The 20,888-nt window shown below is 38.6% G+C and overlaps 1 protein-coding gene across 2 annotated transcripts in view; it reads left to right on the top strand.

The window, feature by feature from the left end:
• Positions 1–20,888, top strand: part of smid (nuclear valosin-containing protein-like smid) — a 274,423-nt gene that overhangs the window by 171,341 nt on the left and 82,194 nt on the right. For both annotated transcript variants that reach the window (XR_010861817.2, XM_067159588.2), the window contains exon 9: positions 4,670–4,952. Coding sequence is in view for 1 of the 2 variants with exons in the window: in XM_067159588.2 (XP_067015689.2) it covers positions 4,670–4,952 (283 nt within the window). In the remaining variant the exon portion in view is untranslated. The remainder of the gene's footprint in view (positions 1–4,669; positions 4,953–20,888) is intronic.

Below are 20,888 nucleotides of genomic sequence, written 5' to 3'. Positions count from 1 at the left end.
GAAATGCATGGCATCGAGAATTGTGATTTTACATGAAGCTGTTTCCAGGAATGCAAATCTCTTCTGCACGAAAATCTTTCTATATTTATGCTTCACACACTGGATGATGCCCTCGTCCAGTGGTTGGAGATGGCTTGTACAGTTCGCGGGAAGAAACAGTACACATACATTTCTTAAACAAGATGTGTCAACTGGGTGCGCGGCACAGCATTCAATGAGCAACACTATTTTCCTCTGCCGCACTCCCATTTTGGCATCAAATGATCACAAGAAGTTTTAAAAAATCAATGTCATCCAAGTGTTGGTATTCGCTGTGTACTGGCAAGGAAAGGTACGCACATTCCTAAAACTGCGCGGATTCTTCCACTTCCCTATTACAAGCGGCGTCAATTTCTCTGTACCACTCTCATTGCAGCATAATAGCACTGTCAGTCTCTCTTTACTAAGTTCACGCCCATGGCATTTCTCACCCTTGACACGTTTCATCAGGAAGAAGCTGGAAAAATAGCCCAGGTTCATCTGCATTAAAAACATCAGGGCTATAGTCCTTTAAGATTTCCAGCTGTGTCATATCTCAGAGACAATTGAAAATCTTCCACCTTTTTGATCAATTGATCTGTACCACTTGTAAGCCTCTGTGATTAGAATCTGATACGGAAAATTAAGCTGATTACTTGCAATGTGTCGTATCTCTCCAAGTCTGAACAGTATCGATATTGACACTGGCAGCCTCTCCATGGACGTATTTATATGAAAGTTCATTCCTTTTTTTAAAACCTTCAAGCCATCCATTAGACATCTTGAAGTTACAGAATCCCATTTTGGCAGCTAAATTTGATGCCTTCGCCTGAATAAATGTTCCATCAATATGAATATTTGAAGCCCGAGCTTGTTTGAACCAGTTCACCAGAACATCTTCTAAAGCTGGAAACTGGCTTTTACGGACGCGTTTAATTTGGCTGCTTCCTCCTGCCAGACAAGCGTCCTCAATCTTCTTGTGGTTGCTTACAATCGCATTTAAAGTTATCGTAGGAATGTCCAGCATCCGGGCAATTTGCACACGTTTCATGTGTGAGCATCCATTTCTCAATAAACTTTAATTTTGATAAAGATGTTGATTCCCATAGCAAAACAAACAAACCAACCCAATGGCGCTACAGCCCTTGAAGGGCCTTGGCCTATCAAGCGACCGCTGCTCAGCCCGAAGGCCTGCAGAAAACAAGGTGTCGTGTCGTTAGCACAACGAATCCTCTTGGCCGTTATTCTTGGCTTTCTAGACCGGGGCTGCTGTCTCAGCATCAGATAGCTCCTCAATTCTAATCACGTAGGCTGAGAGGACCTCGTACCAGCCCTCAGGTCCAGGTAAAAATCCCTGACCTGGTCAGTAAGAGGCAGGCATGCTACCCCTACACCACGCGATTCCCATAGGGAAACTGAAATATTTGTTACGAATGAGTAAATTTATAATACAGTATAGTTGGTCCATTATTGACATTATACATTTTTCAGCTAACTCATTCCTGGTTGCCAGCATTTCGCCCCAGTATGCTAATAGCACACCTACCAAGACTACCCCATTGGTCAACTGTCTAGCTTTCTTCTTCTCCATAACTTAATGTCTTGCAAACCACAAGTCCTATGTTCAAGTACAATAGGCCTAATTTAGCGTAAAGATAAGCGCTACACGTCAGCTGTATATGTATGTACAGTAGGCCTAATTTAATACATTATACTATTCACTTGCGAATGAAAATTAAGCACCAAGATTAAGAAACAACGCTCAGACGAGGTACTGTTGCGCCATCCAAACAACCACAGCAAAGGCTGGCTTGGGACTGACGCCACCTGTAGCCAAGGCAACTAGCTGTAGCCAAGCAAGCCAGCTCTGGCTGGAGCGTCGTGCGTGAAGAAACTTGGCCCGGAATGCTAATTTAAATTCCTTATGGTGGGAGTTATGAACGTACTAAAGAGTGACATAAATGTGCTATCGTGGTTTCTTTAGCATGTGTTTAATAGGACATGAACTGGGACTTAGGAATAATGACGTGATAACCAGGGAAACACGCTAAAGAGGGGCGTACTAACCAGTTTCAACTGTTTTTAGTTATCATTAGAGCCCGGATTATATCTGATATAAAAATTAGAAATATGTACCTATGTAGCTAAAACTGACAAAATATGTAGTTAAATATGTAATAAATTAAAAATATGTAACTTAATATTTAATCTTTATTTGATGTATTCTTGTACATAGAAAAAGAAACAAAACCGAAAAAAGTTAAAACTGCAGATGTTATTCAACCTCCAGTTTCCATTTCGAGGCACAGTTAATAACTGCCAGTAAATATTTTTCCAAATTTGTTGCGGTCATCAAGTGCCGTCTGTCTGTTAGGTTGTTCTTACTAATATATATATATATATATATACATACAAAAATAGCTTTAAACTTCACATGAAGTCACTGGCGCATATTTCAAATTGCCCGGCAAGGAAATATGTAATTATAGACTTGCTTGAGTTGACGTAAACTAACATCTCAGTGGTCGAAGGGAACTCGTCATACCTTTGGCTAATCACCGAATGACAACAACGTTCCCTTCCAACTAATATCCTCACCTCAACACACCCAACAGCAAAGAGCCATACCTATCACAAACTCTTACCACATCAAAGAAGATGGTCTAATGACACCTACAAAGACTTCAATATAGCCTACGGCACCAACATTTCCAACTAATATTATCTAAAAAGGAACTAGGCCATATAAAAATTCTTCAAAATCTATAAGCAAATAAATGAAAATCAACATTAATTAACTTCAAGAACCAACGACCATCACCATTACTCAATGCGCCATCTGACAACTAAATGGAATGTGTTTTCTGATTTTTATCTTCATTGTAATATCTTTTAATATGTCATAATCCTCAAATAATTATGTTTTTAGACTCCAATATTATCACAAATATTGTCTAGTAACAGCATACTACATTTTATATTGTAATAGTTGTTTAACAATCTCCAATACATTTTAAACGATATAGTTTTTAACTGCATTCATAAATTATTTCCAATCAGGTACGTGATTTATCCTAAGGTGAAAAATATGGCTGATGATGCCTACTATTGATAGGCGAAACATGTACCATCTAATATATTAATTTCATGTCCACAGTTTTTATAAGGACAATGTCCTAATTTTAAAAATTGTATTGTATTGAATAGGTGGATAAATAATAAAACATACAAGTGTTATTTAATAAAAACTGTATAAGACATAAATAATTGGAAATTGAATACCATATAACGTTAGTTATGTAGTATTTGTCAATTTAATATCCCTGTCCTGGGGACTGGGTGTTTGTGCTGTCCTTAACGCTCCTTTCCTCACATTCAACACTCTACACTTCCGCAATTCCAATTACACGCAGGTTCATATCAAATGGTGCAAGTAGGGGGAAAAGATCTGTATATGCCGACGCCCCGAACAAATAACATTAAAAAATAAAATAAAATAAAATAAATGTATATATTTATCGACAGGACCACTAATAAAACAAATATTTGAGAATTAAATTTTAGGCCTAGCTTTGAACTACCATTTCACTCAGTGTGAATAACATTATTTATGACCTAGATTATAGCGACTCATTCCCCAACTTAACATACCCATTTTCATTAAATCTCTTCAGCCGTTATGTTGTGACGCGCATACATGAATACAGACAGACAGATGGCAGACAGACAGAAAATATAGATGTTGGTTCCCATAGGAAACCTGAAATATTTGTCCCGAATGAGTAAATTTATAATACCAGTATAAATAGTCCGTTATTGGACATTATATATTTTCCAGCTAACTCATTCCTGGTTGCCAGCGTTTCACTCCTGTGTGCTAAGTTGGACTCATCAGTTGGTACATAGGGCATCCACCAAGACGCATGGCTAGTGCATACCGTGGAGGCCACTGCATAGACTATTTGGAGCCACTGGCAGTGCCAATGCACTTGAGAGACTTTGTCTCATTACCAAAAATTGATGCCTGCTTTGCCATCAGATGATATAGATGTTGATTCCCATAGGGAACCTGAAACATTTGTCCCGAATGAGTAAATGTAAAATACCAATATAAATGGTCCATTATTGGTCATTATAAATTTTCCAGCTAACTCATCCCTGGTTGCCAGCGTTTCGCCCCACGTGCTAAGTTGGTAATGCAACAAAGTCTCTCATGTGCATTGGCATTGCCAGTGAGTGGCTCCAAGCAGTCTACGCAGTGGCCTCCACTGTATACACTAGCCATGCGCCTTGGTGGGTGTGCTATGTATCAACTGATAAGCCCAACTTAGTACACGGGGGTGAAACGCTGGCAACCAGGAATGAGTTAACTGGAAAATTTATAATGTCCAATAACGGACCATTTATATTGACAGACAGAAATGACTGAAAAATAAAAAGTGTATTTCCTTGTTACTGTGGACACGACTGCTACAGAACTACCTTGTTTTTAAATTCTGAGCAGTGTACAGACAAAACTCGTTATTTTATATGTATAGAAGTAACACATCAGACTTCAACCCATTACTCCTTTGTATATGCAATGAACTCTAGTAATCTAGCAATTTTTAATTAGTGATTCAGATAGATTATACTATGTTCTTCATTGCAGATCTATCTCAGCAAGTGGGTGGAAAAGATGTCCTGGTTATTGGTGCCACAAACCGTCCGGAGGCCATGGATCCTGCTCTGAGGCGTGCTGGTCGTTTTGATCGTGAAGTTTGTCTTGGAATACCAGATGAGAAAGCTCGATCCGAGATTCTTAAGGTGCTTTGTACTGGACTTTCACTAGCTTCTGACTTTGACTTTGATGTCATTGCAAGGAACACACCTGGCTTTGTTGGAGCAGATCTCATGGCACTTACTAGAGAAGCTGCTATTGTTGCTGTCGACAAGTAAGACTTAGAGTAATTCAGTAGTGCATCTTTTTCACAGGTTTGTCATATTATTGTGCAAGATATTATCTGTTTGGCAAGTTATTGAAAACTATTTTGTACGTTGGAGAGAGTGCACTCTTGAGATAGTAATTTGAAACAGATTAGGAGAAATTCTCTGCAGGGTGTATCTTATCATCTACTTTAGAAATGGATTTGCATATTCAGTCACTACTGATCTGTATTTAGGGCAATCGTCCATGTGGCAGATTCCCTGTCTGCTGTTTTCCTAGCCTTTTCTTAAACGATTGCAAAGAAATTGGAAATTTACTGAACATCTCCCTTGGTACAGTAAGTTATTCCAATCCCTAACTCCCCTTCCTATAAATGAATATTTGCCCCAATTTGTCCTCTTGAATTCCAACTTCATCTTCATATTGTGATCTTTCCTTCTTTTAAAGACACCACCCAAACTTATTCATCTACTGATATCCTCCCACGCCATCTCTCCACTGACAGCTCGGAACACACCACTTACATACAATTTACAAAATATTCGTTTAATGTTAACCTAGTCAATATTTACAATACCACATTTTGTGGTTAAATAATTATAAAAAATAGAAAGATCGTGAACATGTTTCGCCCTTCTTAATGGCCATCATCAGCACAATGGATAACCTTAAAACAAATAATTACAATTAAGACTGTTTACAATTATTGGTCATATAAAATTGGAATGAGATGTTGTGATGTTAAGTTATTTTCAATATCATGATTAAAAAGATTGACGTGAATGTTACAGACACAAGTTAAAACTATTGTAGTACAATTTTACAATATTGTCTAAAAAATATATATTGGTGAGAAGTATTTTAATCGGCATTCGTCTGGAATTGAAATGGATGCTCTTCTTTTAAGATTTTGGTGAAAGTCAATATTATTGTTGTATTAACCACCAAGTAGATTTGAAGAATAAAATATGTATAAAACATATGTTCCTATTGTAGAAAATTAGGTCAGGAATGAACATTTGGTGTTTCTTCTTGAGTTAAATTGGTTAAAACACATTCAGGTGAGAATACGTTAAAATGGAATATACGTTGAAAATTTTTCCGATGTACTAGTTAGAATATTTATCACTATAACAGTAGTCTTCCCATTTGTTGGGTAAATCTCAATGATGTTGATAAATCGAATGCCGTAGAGTGTCTATCTTGTTCTGTTATTAGCGTTAGCGTTTAATCATGATATTGAAAATAACTTTTAACATCACAACGTCTCATTCCAATTTTATATGACCAATAATTGTAAACAGTCTTAATTATAATTATTTGTTTTACCAGCTTTTGAAAAATTTGATACATTGCTTGTAAATGGTATGATGTGTACAAATGTACACATTTGCACTGGGGGTTTGAAATATTCAGTTTATTCTTATCCAATACCTTTCCGGAGACATGGTATTTTGACCCAAATTGAAATACTGTAATTTGTCTATTTGGAACTTAGAACTTATATAACATTGGATACAAGACCAGGGAAATTTAAAACACGAAATTTTTAAAATATAATTTATAATCCATTTTTCACATTTAAATTCATAGATCACAAATCATTTGCGATGAAAGTCACGGAAGCAGTTTCTGTCCTTGGACAAGCACAGACAGATGTTGCAATTCGAGCACATCCACCTGCTTTTCCCTTTGCATTCACGATTCTTACATCTTCCTGGAAGTTCCTTTGCTGAATGTTCCGGTAGATGGTCCACTTTGTCGTATTGCATCTCTGATATTGGGCGTTTCTCCCACTTAGGTCGCTTTAGTGTAGGTTCTGGCTCGTCTTCCTGAATTTCATTTGATGGTCGACCTCGGTTCTTTCTCCTTACAGGATTCTCAGCTTTTATGAGAGACTCGGCCAACTGCTGGTGAAAATGAAGCAAGTCCAATACTTCTTTTGAATTCACGGTGCTCTTCTTGCAATCCTTCTTGTATTCTAACCAGAAGTTTGTGATCGCTAGGTCTACACAGTGAAATATCATGCGGAGGGTCCACTTACGTGATCTGATACAAATCCTGTAGAGAGCTATCAGAAAATCTATGAGATCTACTCCCCCCATTGATGCATTGTATTCACCTACTATATCTGGCCTTGGTACATCGATATAGGTTTTCGAAGTTTTGTCCCATCTTCAAACTGAGTCAGTAGTACCAGTTCCCATGATGTTAGATGCTAGGACAACTGTGCGGTTATCGAGCCATATTACGAGAACAACTTCTCCATTCCCTGAGCAAACTTCTTCACTTGAGACCCTTGGCATCTTTATCATGTTTTTGTCAGATGTGAATGGTGGATTTGCAAACCGACTAATGCGTACAGTTCCAGTACCTCCAATCATTTTCTTCCCCAACACTTTCAACAGGTTATACTGTATGATGTGAAGTAATTGTCGAAGAAAACTTTGTTTACCAGGTGTCAGTCATTCAGTCAAACATAATACAATTACAGCTCCCTGGCCAAATCTTTACAGAGCATTTTGAGGTAATTCAGTACTCTGACCCTGATAAATTATGAAATCGTATGTAAGTCCACTCCTCCCACAGAGCATGAAAATCTTTATGCCCCATGGGTGGGGTTTGCCGCTAATATATTGCTTTATCGATACTTGTCCCTTGGAAGGTACAATTTGTTCATCTACACACACATCACTTTCTATTTCTAACTCCTTCATCCGCTTTTGAACTGAATCATATAGAGGACGTACTTTCCACAGCTTATCAGTAGTTCCTTCTCTATGGGCCAGATAGTTCACAGCTTGAAGAAACTATTGTGGGTCATTGTTTCAGGAAAAATGTTAACTTTCAAGGAAGTATCCCAGTATAGTCAGACTCTCGCCAATTTCAGGTCACTGGTTATGATATGCAATCCAAAGAGTGACTTCAGTTCTTTAGCACTGGTTGGGGAAAACCTCTGATCACCTTTTTGGAGGGCATACATTGTTGTTCCATTTTCTCAAACATTTCGTTAGGAATATATTTCATAAAATATTGTACTGGCTGAGGTACAGGCGATATTTCTGTGTAAGAATCATTTCTCTCATATAATGGCAGGTTTATGGACGTGAATGTAGAATGTTTCTTCCATATAATGTCACTTTTCTGGGTTACAGGGATACTAGCAAGAGAATCTGTTGAATCACTCACAGGTAAATCGCTCGAAGTATCTTCCAAGTCATCAGCATACATTTCTTCGACTGCAACAATAGCTGATTCTTCCTCTGCGCCATTCACCAGTACACTGCTTGCCTCGGGTACATTATGAAATGTAATTTCAAGAGGGTCCGGATCAGGATCACCTATTCTTCTTTCTTCATTCTGACAGTAGTCAGGTACATTTTCATCTTCAAAATTAGGATCATCTATATCTAAATCTGATACATCTCTATTCTCACTGGCATGCAGAATTTCTTCTGTTGACATAATCTGAAGATTGCATTTTCTCGCAAATCTGTGGATATAAAAAATGATTATTATAAGTGAGACATTGCGAATATAAACATATCAAACTGTACAGCTGTTTTCACTCTCCAACATATTACTATTATTTTATTGTTTCAGTAACTAAAGCATCTACTCCTATACACACTAGTAAACTGAAAAAAGCTAGCCTGTATCGGTCAACAATTGTAGCTATTACGCTGTGCAAGGTAGTTTTCGTTTAGCCTCCCTTCAGTACTAATGTGTACAGTTGTACACACCAAGATAAAGTATCCCATCATATAAACATCTATACTTTCATCTTTCATATATACATTTATTTCACTAGCCTCTCCCTTTAAAAACAAGTAGTAGAACAAATAAAGTCACTAACAGAACATTTATACCTAAAGAAATAAGGAAAATTGAAGACTTACAAGCGCTTCTTCCAACACCGTCCGCCATGCTTTCTCTTTGTCCGCTTATCTCCAGCGCATGGCAGTAGAGTGTTCTGCTTGCTACGCTGTATGTAGAGTAGTGACTACAGATGTAGACAGTAGGTCTGTGAGGGAGTAGAATCTCATAACCACGGAATTAATATGCAAAATATCTGATGTGTACAATTGTACACAGTGAGGCTGAAAGGGTTAATGACTTGTAACATACCACTTAGTCGAGCAGCTCACCTCCTTTCCCTCAAGTCTTCCCAGCCCAAAGTTTGCAACATTTTTGTAACGCTACTCTTTTGTCGGAAATCGCCCAGAACAAATCAAGCTGTTTTACAATCATATTTATGTGATTATCCCAATGGAGATCTTTCCTTATATTAAGACCTAGGTACTCACAATGATCTCCAAAGGGAACGTTCAACCCATCAACGCAGCAATTAAAACTGAGAGGACTTTTTGTATTTGTGAAACTCACAACCTGATTATTAACCCTGTTTATCGTCATACTGTCCATCTCACAACATTAACAAGGTCATTTTGCAGTTGCTCACAATCTTGTAACTTATTTATTACTCTGTACAAAATAACATAATCTGCAAAAAGCCTTATCTCTGATTCCACTTCTTTACATATATATATATATAAGAACAATACTGCCTAGAGGAATTCCCCTCTTAATTATTACAGGGACAGATAAAGCTTCGCCTACTCTAATTCTCTGAGTTCTATTTCTAGAAACATAGCCACCCATTCAGTTACTCTTTTGTCAAGTCCAATTGCACTCAGTTCTGCCAGTAGTCTCCCATGATCTACCCTATCAAATGCCTTAGATAGGTCAATCGCAATACAGTCCAATTGACCTCCTGAATCCAGGATATCTGCTATATCTTGCTGGAATCCTACAACTTGAGTTTCAGTGGAATAACCTTTCTTAAACCCAAACTGCTATCTACCAAACCAGTTATTAATTTTGCAAACATGTCTAAGATAATCAGAAAGAATGCTTTCCCAAAGCTTACATGCAATGCATGTAAAACTGACTGGCCTGTAATTTTCAGCTTTATGTCTATCACCCGTTCTTTTATACACAGGGGCTACTATAGCAACTCTCCATTCGTTCTGTATAGCTCCTTGATGCAAACAATAATCAAATAAGTTCTTCAGATATGGTACTATATCCCGACCCATTGTCTATAGTATATCCCCCGAAACCTTATCAATTCCAGCTGCTTTTCTAGTTTTCAACTTTTGTATCTTAGTGTAAATGTCATTGTTGTCATAGGTAAATTTTAATACTTCTTTAGCATCATTCACCTCCTCTGTCTGGACATTGTTCTTGTAACCCACAATCTTTACATACTGCTGACTGAATACTTCTGCCTTTTGAAGATCCTCGCATGGTACACTCCCCTTGTTCATTAATGATTCCTGGAATATCCTTCTTGGAACCTGTTTCTGCCTTAGTACCTATACATACTCTTCCATTTTTCACTAAAATTTGTATGACCATCAGTTATGCTTGCCATCATGTTATCCTTTGCTGACTTCTTTGCTAGATTCAATTTCCTAGTAAGTTTCTTTAATTTTCTCCTTACTTCCACAGCCATTTCTAACTCTATTTCTTTCCAACCTGCACCTCCTTCTTAGTCTCCTTACTTCTCTGTTATATATATTGGATCTTTACCATCCCTTACCTCCTTTAAGCGTACAATCCTATTTTCACATTCCTCAGCTATTGCTTTAAACCCATCCCAGAGTCTGTTTACATTTTTATTTACCGTTTTTCACCGATCATAGTTACCTTTCAAAAACTTCCTCATGCCTGTTTTATCACTTAATTCTATTCCTTTCTTTACAATACTTCTACAGTTGAGCACTAACATTTTTATGTCATCCCTACTTGATTTCCAGTTCCCTGTTCCCTTATCACTGCTCCCTAGGTTACCCCGTTTCCCTGAATGTACCTTCCTATAACCCTTCTAAACAAATTTCCATTGCAGTTTACGTGAAGGCCATCTGAGCGCAGATCCCTATCTCCTACCCACCCATTAGGATCTAGAAATCTCACTCCGAGATTCCCACATAGCCACTCCATAGTCTCATTTAAATCCCTAATCACCTTCCAGTCAGTATCCCTCCCTGCCCAATAGTCCTATCTTAATACCTTCCTTTCTTTCACATTTATTTTTAACTGCCACAAAAACAGCTTCGTGTTCACTAATACCATCTATTACTTCTGTTTCTCTATAGAACTCATCTGGTTTTACCAGCACCACATGCAGAATATTCTTCTCTCTAGTTGGTTTCATCACTTTCTGAATCAGCTGTCCTTTGCATATTAACCTTCCCAATTGACATTTGATAAATTGAGATCACCTGCTACAATCACACTCCTTTCCTTATCGTTTCCTACGTAGCTGATTATTTTATCAAATAATTCTGAATCAGCATCTCCACTTCCCTTTCCCGGTCATTACACTCCAAAGATCAACTTGCCTATTATATTTAGAGATGACCCTTACACCTAGAATTTCATGTTTGTCGTCATTAACTTTTTCGTAGCTTACAAATTCTTCTTTCACCTGAATGAGTACTCCCCCTCCTACGATTCCTATGCTATCTCTATGATACTCCAGTGTGAAAAGTTTCAAACAAATTTATTAAAAACCACCATTTCAGTACTGTACAATCTTTAAGTTTAAGATGGAAATGTTACATAGATGTTAAAATGGGACATGTTTCGCTTAAGCGATCATAGTTGCTTTTCAAAAACCCCCTCATGCCTGTTTTATCAGCCATATGGTACTGCCTATTAGTCCTAATTTTAAACCTTCCTTTCCTTCACATTTATTTTTAACTACGACAAAAAAAGCTTTGTGATCACTAATGCTATCTATTACTTTGGTTTCTCTATAGAGAGCTCATCTGGATTTATCAGCACCACATCCATAATATTCTTCCCTCTAGTTGGTTCCATCACTTTCTGAATCAGCTGCTCTACCCATATTAACTTATTTGTCATTTGTTGGTCATACTTCCTGTCATTCACATTACCTTCCCAATTGACATTTGGTAAATTGAGATCACCCGCTGCAATCACGTTCCTTCCCTTATCGTTTTCCACATAGCTGATTATCTTATCAAATAATTCTGAATCAGCATCTGCGCTACCCTTTCCTGGTCTGTACACTCCAAAGACATCTAGTTGCCTAATATCATTAGAAATGAGCCTTACCCCTAGAATTTCGTGCTTGTCATCTTAACTTTTTCGTAGCATACAAATTCTTCTTTCACGAGAATGAATACTCCCCCTCCTACTTTTCCTATCCTATCTCTACGATACACCCTCCAGTTCCGTGAGAAAATTTCTGTATCCATTATATCATTTCTCAGCCATGATTCAACTCCTATTACAATATCTGGTAAGTATATATATCTATTAAATTACTTAATTCTATTCCTTTCTTACAATACTTCTGCAGTTGAGCACTAACAGTTTTATGTCATCCCTACTTGATTTCCAGTTCCCTTATCCCTAGGCCACCCCGTTTCCCTTAATGTACCTTCCTATAACCCTTCTAAACAAATTTCCTGCATAGCTGATTCGACTGATAACAATCTCCACCTCCTTAAACTTCACCCGTGCTGCATTTACCAGGTCCCACACATCCCCAAATATGTTGATACTTATACCTGCTTGTCTTACGTGAAACATGTCCCATCTTAACACAATGCTATCCGCTCACGTATCAATACATGTTTGCAAGCATGGTGCTCTGCAGCCGATCACGTATGAATACGTGTTGGTGCAAGTCTGTCTTGTGATGCCATCTAACGGTTATTGAGGAACTATTTGGAGATTATCATTGATGTACCTAAATGGTAGAAAATCTCCGCTTCTTTTTGTACTGGTTTTGCCCGTTTTAGTGCGTCATTGGCATTTGTTTTTGCCTTCGAATATCTTCCGTGTATCCATCAATGCTGTAAACAAAAATGGCAGCGCCGGTAAACAAAAACAGTGGACTGACTCCTGGTGATATACATGAATTATACCCTGATAATTTGTCATATGTTACCTGTGATTGTGAGAAGAGTGAAGATGAATTGTCTAATGATAATTCTAGTGCTAGTGTCATGCATTTATGAGGAAGTGATGCGGTGAATGACACGTTTATTGCACGATGTGTACAATGACCTGTTCCTTCAGATTGCAAAGATGGTCTGGATATAAGTACTGTTGATAATATTCTCCCTATTTCTGGCAGTGAGTGGCCTAACAGGATATTATACTATTTTTGTAGTCTTTCTCCTGGACGCCTGGCGTTAAAATTTCGCCGAGTGAAACTGAAAATATAGGTTATGATGTCAAGTTGTTCATTTGTAATGATTTGTTGGCGTATATGGTGGAGGAATCAAACAGATATCATTACCAAAATGAACCGAAATATAAAATCTCACCAAAAACATTAAAGTGGACAGATATAACTGTGAATGAACCCAAAATTATTAAATTATGATACCCTGCAATAACTCCATGTCTCTGCCAAAACCTTCCGGCCACAAGGGCCAGTTATACGTCAGATGGGCCGGACAGCAATGTGTTAACATCTGTGTAACATTTGTATCTTAAACTTCAAGATTGTAAAGTATTGGAATGGTGGTTTTTAATAAATTTGTTTGAAACTTTTTACATTCTGTACTCCAATATGTTTATCATAATGAGATTCATAACATGTAACACACTCCAGTTCCGTGCGAATATTTCTGCATCCATTATATCACTTCCCTGCCATGATTCAACTCCTATTGCAATATCTGGTGAGTATATATCTATTAAATTACTTAATTCTATTCCTTTCTTTACAATACTTCTACAGTTGAGCGCTAACATTTTTATGTCCAGTTCCCTGTTCCCTTATCACCGCTCCCTAGGCCACCCCGTTTCCCTTAATGTACCTTCCTATAACCCTTCTAAACAAATTTCCACGCCGGGCTGAGTGGCTCAGACGGTTAAGGCGCTGGCCTTCTCACCCCCACTTGGCAGGTTCGATCCTGGCTCAGTCCGGTGGTATTTGAAGGTGCTCAAATACAACAGCCCCGTGTCGGTAGATTTACTGGCACGTAAAAGAACTCCTGCAGGACTAAATTCCGGTACCTTGGCGTCTCCACGAAGACCTTAAAAAAAGTAGTTAGTGGGACGTAAAACAAATAACATTATTATCAAATTTCCACCGCTGTTTAAGTGAAGGTCATCTGAGTGCAGATCCCTATCTCCTACCCACCCATTAGGATCTCGCTCCCAGGTTCCTGCATACCCATTCCATGGTCTCATTTAAATCCCCAATCATCCCTCCTACATAAGTACTCCACTGATAACACTCTCTGCTTCCTTAAACTACACTCATGCTGCATTTACCAGGTCTCACACATCTCCAACTGTTGATACTTATACCTGCTTGTCTTATGTTGTTAGTACCAACGTGAAACACTACCACGTTCTCCTTTCCCTCCTCCTTCTCTTCTACTTTCCTCAACATCTGCCTTAACCTAATTCCTGGATAACACTCTACCCTGGTACCCTCTCCTCCACACACTTTCCTGACATGTCTAACAATAGAATCCCCCATGACCAGAGCCTCAACCCTACCCACCTCATTTAATCCCCTCCCTCCTGGTCAGTCCTATCTTACCCAACAGCTGCAGAAGCTACTTCCTCGTCCCTTTTCTCCATCCCATGACCCTGTTCCACTTGTCTTTTCCTATCCACTACTCCAGATTTTCCTTTCCTACCTTTTCCCTTTCTCCTACTTCCACACTTCTCAGCAACAATTCCGTGTTCCTCATCTTCCCTCGGTTGCTCTACCTGCAGTGACTCATACCGATTTCTCACAGACACCTGTCCTGAATTCTGATCCTGAATGGAGCCATTAGCCTGCAATCTCCTTCCCCTTAAAACATTAGACCACCTCTCTCCTACAATTCCCCTCTTTCCTTCCCATCCCTCTTTTACAACTACTGTATCCTGTAGCAGTACATTGTTTGAGGGAGGCCTACTTTCCTTCCTGTCCTCTGAGAGAATCCTAATTATCTCCCTCAAACTCTCCAACTCCTCCCTCATACTCCTTAACACCTGGCCATACCCACTGTTCCTACATTTGCACTCCTTAGCCATTCTTTACTGAATAATGAAAAGAAAAGGAAAATTAAGATAACTTTTTCTGTGCAAAATAAAAATGAAAGGAAAGAAATATTGCCTAGGATAGTTCCCAAAGATTACACAACAATAAGGTAATTAATACAGGCTACTACTACACTACAATACTACTTAGTTGTACAATCTTTTATTCCTACAACACCCTAGCAGGATGAAAATTGCTGTTACAGTAAGTACACAAGAATTACACACTTCTAAACTGCAGTTAAGTCTATCCTAATCACTAGAACAGAATTCTAGTAAGAGAGTTACTAAAGATACCAAGATACTATACTACACAAATATTTCACAGTAATAGAATAAACAAACTATTTTGTAATAGAATAAACAAACTATTTTCTAATAAGATACTGTAATGAACTACAATAATTTTAAACTACATTCAGACTATGTTAAGATACTACAATACACTACAGTAATTTTAAACTACAGTCGGATGTATTCTAATTACAACAGGTTATTACTAAGCACAAACAGAAAAGGAAATTACAATTGAAGTTCAAAATTAGCAAGACTACTCAATATAATAGGATAAGCATTCTAATTTCTAATAAGTAGGGACCTGAAAAAATCGCATTTGCGATAAATGTGAATTTTTGAATCTTGTACTGAATCCAAGCCTACAGTAATTCTAATGTGGAATAAAATAATTTTTACACATAAATAGAAGTGCGACAAAATTCAAATTGTGACCCAAAATAATAAATTAGTATGAATATGCGATTTTGGTGTGAATTCTACGTAAATGTGCTATTTTACTGGCGAAAAAAACATATTTCGGCAAAATCGTCACAAATGCTCAAAATATAATGCACAGATCTTTTGACCATTCCGATCGATGAAGAAAAGTAGCCGATCGATTGCTGCTTGCTGACTTAAATCGATATTTACAATAGGAATAGCAAGGGGAATAAGATCTGTATCAATTATTATTGAAATGTAAATCGAGTGTCACGGAAATAACGAGATAGACACAGCGTTGTTTTCCTGTTCAAAACTGAGACTAGTGAAGAGCAGAAAGTTGAGCGATCATTTAGGTTATGGGGCGCACGACAAAAACTGCGCACGAAAGGGCTCAGCAGTATGTAAAGGATGGTTTATATGTCACAGATTCAGTGACAGTGTTTTGCAAGTATTGTAATTGCCGAGTTGGGTGGGGAAGAAAATATAGCATTGTGAAACATGTTAAATCTGAAAAACATATGGGTAAGCGACGCAATAACGAAAGTTGCTAGTACGACTCAAAGAAAGCAATCTTCTGTGCTTACACTGTTAGATAGTTGTAAACGACGAACATGTTCCAGAGATAACTTCTCAAAACACACAGTTGAAGTATTTGCCAAAGCAAATATACCTCTGGAAAAGCTGGAAAGCAAAGAGCTAAGAGCCTGCCTGGATTACTGAATTTTCAAATGAAGAGCTGCCATGTGTGAGAACTCTACATGAAGTATATTTACCGGGTAAGTTTCGATTTCATTGATGGGGTATGGTTTATGTATTACGACATCGAAACCACACGCAAAATTGAAGGATACCGAATTTCCATATCGAACTATCTTACCCGTACCCAATTGATCCAGTAATTTTAAATTATTTTGTTATAACGCGAGGTCTTTCTTCCTTTCTAGAAGTTGCATCTGACCACCAGAAAAGAACAGCAGAGGCTCTAGTGGGGAGAAACATCAACATACTCTGTGATGAAACTACAGATAGAATGGGCCGTTATGTTTTTATCATCATATTCCAAGTCCCAGACGGATCGAATAGAGAGCTGCACGTTGTTTCTGTGAACTATCTTGATGCAGAAAATGCTACAAACTGCTCTCGTGCTATTTTAGAAGCTCTGCGCAGTTATAGTGTACCATATGATGCAGTTAAAGTGTTTGTTAGTGGCAGTGCCCTGTACATGACCTGGTGTTATGAAACCTTAAGTGTGGTCATAGGGGATCATTTAATGCATGTACAATGCTGGGCACATAAGATCAAATAGTTGGGTCGCAGTGATGACAGATTTAAATCATGTGGTTGCGATGGTAAAGTCTACATTTTGAACACAAGAAAGCGAAAATATAATTATTGACTAGTGCATACTGTGGGGAGGCCACTGCTATTTTCCAGCTAACTCATTCCTGGTTGCCAGAGTTTTGCCTGTGTGCTAAACTGGGCTACCAACCGATGAGCCCAATTTAGCACACCGAGGTGAAACGATGGCAACCAGGAATGTGTTACCTGGAAAAATTTTAATGTCCAATAACGGACCAGCTATATTGGTATTATAAATTTACTCGTTCGGGAAAAATATTTCAGATTCCCTGTGGGAATCAACATCAATATCATGATATGGTCTAGTCGAGTCAAGACATTGCACCATTGCAGTATCTTCATTTCCATTACGGTACATGAAAGGCCTGTTCATGCTTCGATGCATTCAGCTCTGTTAAGGACCACTGATCTGACCACTGTGCAGTAGACTTCAAATTTTAGAAGCAATTAAATTTTCTTTGCCCAGGACTCTAGTAACATGGTGCCATTTTACCCATACTGCACTGACTCTTGTCTTCACATTGGAAATCACACTGCAATCCAAGGTGGTGCGTGACCATACAGTAGGTATCTGAATTAGGTCACTTGATTTAGTTGAACCACACACATTAGTTCAGTCGGTGCATTCCAAGTACTCCATCCCCTTCAGATTTAATTTCATCCGGAATTCTTCGAGATGCATCCACCACTTGTGTCCTTTCTGTTCGAGGCCTATTATTTTGATATTTATTGCCCTGTGGAAAATACAGGGTGGATCCTGCGTCAGGTGTCGAAAATGCATTTGGTGCAATAATACTAAACAAATGAAAATACAAATTTATTATCAACACAGAAATACATGTAGAGTTCAGGAAGCTGCTAAAGATGCTCAAAGTGGTTCCAAGCTTCTCTAAGCAAACATTGCATTTTTCTACACAGATTTACAAATTTTGCCACGAATCTTCCAGGAATGTGGGCTTTCAGATTCTGATTGGATTCATTCCTTCAAATGCTCAACATCACAATTCTTGACAATAAACCTCATTTTTTAGTATACCCCAAATCCATGGGTGTTACATCTGAGGATCGTGGAGGCCATTCACTAGTACCCTGTCTGCCAATCCGTTCATCAAAGTTTTCACTCCTTAACTGGCTGCTGATGTTCATGAAGTGAACTATTTTCCAGTTCTAACAACACTTCTTGAAGCATATCTGGGTAATTTGCAGAACTGACAGTACCATTAAAAAACATAAGGCCCTACTAGCCCATCGCTGAAAATTCCTGTCCATACACACATGCCAGGTCAGTTTAACTCTGTCTCCATCGCCTCATGGGGATTCATAGAATCCCTGTAGACACAGTTGTATCTTTTCACTCTGCCACTTACCTTAAAAGTCACTTTGTCGCTCCAAAGATTGGTTTTGTAAAAGTTCGGATTGGCTTCTTTTCGGATTGTGTACGACTTGCAGAATTGCATACGCCTGTCTGGATCATCTTCATTTAGGCCTTGAAGTAAAGTAGGCCGATATGATCTCAATTACAGCTTTTTTTGCATCGTTCGTAGGCTTGTTCTTGCTCTTCCATACATCTTGGACACTTTTCTTTTAGATTTAGTCAGTGATTGCACAAAACATTGCACGACAACATTAAGGTTTTGTTCTGTAGTAACAGACTTTGGCCTACCTGAATGAAGAAACTTTACTATTGACTGCGAATACCTTGTCGAGATGGAGGTAGATGTTTGGAAACCATTCCTCAAACAAAATCACAAACATCACTGTAATTATGGTCATGTTTCCACCATGCTTGCATAACAAATGCACGGTGTTGTGTAGTTAACTTTGTATTCATTATTTCTCATATATCAACAAACAACATAACTTCAAACTGCTAGCGTCAACTGACTTTTGGGTACTACACACTAGTCAAGTTCACAACGGACTGCCACTACGCTAGGCAAAACAAAGTCTAAGGACTGATAGTGACAACTGACTTATGGTCCACCCTGTATTGATAATACAGTGAAACCTGATTCCAACGGAACCTTTCTGAACCAGAAAACTATCCAAATAGGAAATATTTTCTTGTCCCATGGGTTATGTGAATGAATCGTAACCATGAAATTTCATTGTCATTTTTGTCCTAAATGGAGGATAATAATGGCTTTCACATAAATCAACACTAAAATTAGTGATAAATTAATAAATACCATTATTACTAGAGATATGCCTTTGTTGGCAGGACCTAGTGTTTACAGTGCACTATGTCTTCTCGTATGGGCTAGAGCAATTTTGTTACTTTCATTGATCTGTCTCTGTCTTATCCTTGGCTTTGACAGTATGAAAGTGACTGAGGTGTGAGCGATGCTAGTAATGCCTTTCCTTCTGGAGCCAGTCCCTGCTATGAATGGTGTGAAAATGTTGCTCATAGGGTTGGTTGGTTCATGCATTTCAGTGGGCATGGCATATGTAATTGCAACTCCTGGCTCGGTGAGGAAAGCAATGGGAAACTACCGTACTCCTCATTTTCCTAGTACGCCTCTTCAGTAATGCCTAGGCCATCTATGACAGCTGATGGCAGAGCTGTTTAGGATCCAACCAGCCTTGGGGCTGAAGACAGCATACACACACATTGCTAGAGATATATAAATATGTAACTACGGGGAATATTTTGCTGTAGACATGACTCTCTTCTGTGGTATTCCGCTTCATCGTGCCTACTTTTGTTTCCTTTCTGAGTTCCAGGGCTAGCACTGACAAATGGAAGTGCTATGTCTGTGAATTCTCAATATCTTTGTCCATTATGACTAGTGCGGGCAGTTCAAAAGGAAAAATGGAGGTGAAAAGTAGATAGTAAGTAACACCAAAATTATTTTTGTTGAAAGAAAAATAGAATGATCCCTGGATCAATAACTATATTAATTGAGTTATGGGCACAAGTCAACAACTCGCCCCACCAAGTAACATCAAGCAAAGCAAGGAAGTTAAGTGGGCAAAGACTTCACACACAAAAGTGTTACATGAACAAAAGACATACTGAAACGCTGTAACTTTTTTTAAAACGCTATTTGTTCTCGGCATCGACCTATGAAGATCTTTTGCCCCTACTTGCACCATATGTGAGGAACCTGTGTGCATTATGTAAATGGCAGGAGTATAAAGTGTTGAATGTGAGGAAAGGATTGTTAAGGATGACACAAACACCCAGTCCCCAGGCCAGCAATATTAATTATTTACAATTAAAAACCCCTGACCACCGGAAATCAATCCCGGGACTGCCGGGTGACGGGCGGACGCGTTGACCTCTACACCACGGGGCCGGACAGCACTGTGACTTAGTAGAATTCGTGGTCGTAATGTAGCAAAGTATGTACATATTTTTCTAGTAATAATGGTATTTATGGTTCATGTTTGTGGGTTACTGTTGTCACGTCCTAGTTCGTGAACATGGGCAACGGCTGAGTGGCCTAGTAAGTGGTCCTGAGAGTCGGGATACCAGTTGCTATGGAATGGGAGTGGGCATCTCGGACATATTCTGAGTCGTGGCCCTCCTTGTGCTCAGGCGGCCAGGACTATACAATTCACCGGTGGTCCATAACCCGTTAGAGGAGAGATCCTCACTTGGACTATGTGCAAGTAGGGCAGCATCCTGCTTCATGAATTTACCGAGCTCAGAACACTTTAAGCAAGCCTTGGACCTATGGGAGTAATGGAGTCCCACTCCCATTTGACAGGCGAGGGATTCCTTGGAAACAACTTGGCGAACGAAATGGAATTCGATGGGGAGCTATCAATA

The sequence above is a fragment of the Anabrus simplex genome, chromosome 1 (genome assembly GCF_040414725.1).
Source record: "Anabrus simplex isolate iqAnaSimp1 chromosome 1, ASM4041472v1, whole genome shotgun sequence".
In the NCBI taxonomy this organism is placed as follows: domain Eukaryota; kingdom Metazoa; phylum Arthropoda; class Insecta; order Orthoptera; family Tettigoniidae; genus Anabrus; species Anabrus simplex.
This window is presented reverse-complemented; position numbering and strand designations above follow the sequence as displayed.